Here is a 1,106-nt window from a genome sequence, read left to right on the forward strand (position 1 = left end):
TGTAGCGATTTCTTGAAGTAGTGACTTGTTTAGTATAGCGACTTTTTTGGTGTAGGGATTTATTTGCTGGGGGATTTCCCAATTCACCAGACCCCGCACCCCCCTCGAAAACTATAAATACCCAGCATTTTGTCTCCTGCAGAAGACTCCTCTGCCTGCACAGGTACACGCGCTGCTGTCCCGTGGAAAGTGCTGCTCAAGGGATGGAGTCTACTTTCCGGTCGGTGCAAGTGAAGCAGGTCTGGGATTCTGTCCCTCCTGTGCGAGAGGCCCAGCCTCCTCTGCTCCCCAGCTTTTCGGAAGACCATGGTCCCTGGCCTCTTCCTTTCTATCCGGTCCTTGGCCCGTTCCCATCTCACAGAGGTGACTACCAGGAACAACCGCTTCCAGTTTGGATCGGTGACTTCGCGGAAATCTACCCCACAACCTACTCTTATGGAATACAGAGCACCTCGGAGTCCAGCACTCCTGACTCCGTGACCACTGTCTACCAGGAACAGCGGGAGAAAACAGCAACTCCGAGAACCCGGGGGGACGCTGCAGAAGAATCATTCACAGTGGCTATGCAGCCCGGGTCCTGTTCCAGAGCGCCCCACCGTGGCGACGACGCAAAGGGCACTGAGACCAGTGGCGGGAGTAGCTTCACAGAGATTTGGCAACCAGCCTGGAGAGGCTGGAGAAGTAGACTCTGGACTTTGTCAGGATTCCTCCGGCGCATTCCTCGCCCGCTAAGCCGCCTGCTCCGTAGATTCTGCCTGCTGGCCTTAGAGCAGGCGCTCTTCTCCTGTTTTAGAGCGAAGTCTGTGTCAAAGGGAATCTGTGTCTAAACCTCTCCTCCCCCCCCCCCCAAGACAGCTCCGTTTAGTGCTGTCTCCTGATTCCACAATAAACACACACAGAGATTTGCCTTCGATGGTCCCTGTCATTTTTAAATTGTTTAATAGGTGATTTTAAGGGGGTTCTGGGAAGTGCCCGCCCGTTTTCCAAGGCACTGATGCAGCTGGGATCGCCTATTTTGAGGATTCATGGAAAGGCTGGGGAGGGAGCAACCGTGATTCAACCTGTACTGGGAAGGCAGGTTTAGTTTTAGGCTTCAGGGAGGGCGT

At 54.2% G+C, this 1,106-nt stretch overlaps 1 protein-coding gene across 1 annotated transcript; it reads left to right on the forward strand.

Annotated features, from left to right (window-relative positions):
• The first annotated feature begins 203 nt into the window (after window positions 1-203).
• LOC110315464 (annexin-2 receptor-like) lies at window positions 204-732 on the forward strand. The gene is given in 2 exon segments (XM_021189515.1): window positions 204-653; window positions 655-732. Coding segments are annotated over 2 exon segments (528 nt in total).
• The last annotated feature ends 374 nt before the right edge of the window (window positions 733-1,106 follow it).

Source organism: Mus pahari, unplaced genomic scaffold (genome assembly GCF_900095145.1).
Source record: "Mus pahari unplaced genomic scaffold, PAHARI_EIJ_v1.1 scaffold_15705_1, whole genome shotgun sequence".
In the NCBI taxonomy this organism is placed as follows: domain Eukaryota; kingdom Metazoa; phylum Chordata; class Mammalia; order Rodentia; family Muridae; genus Mus; species Mus pahari.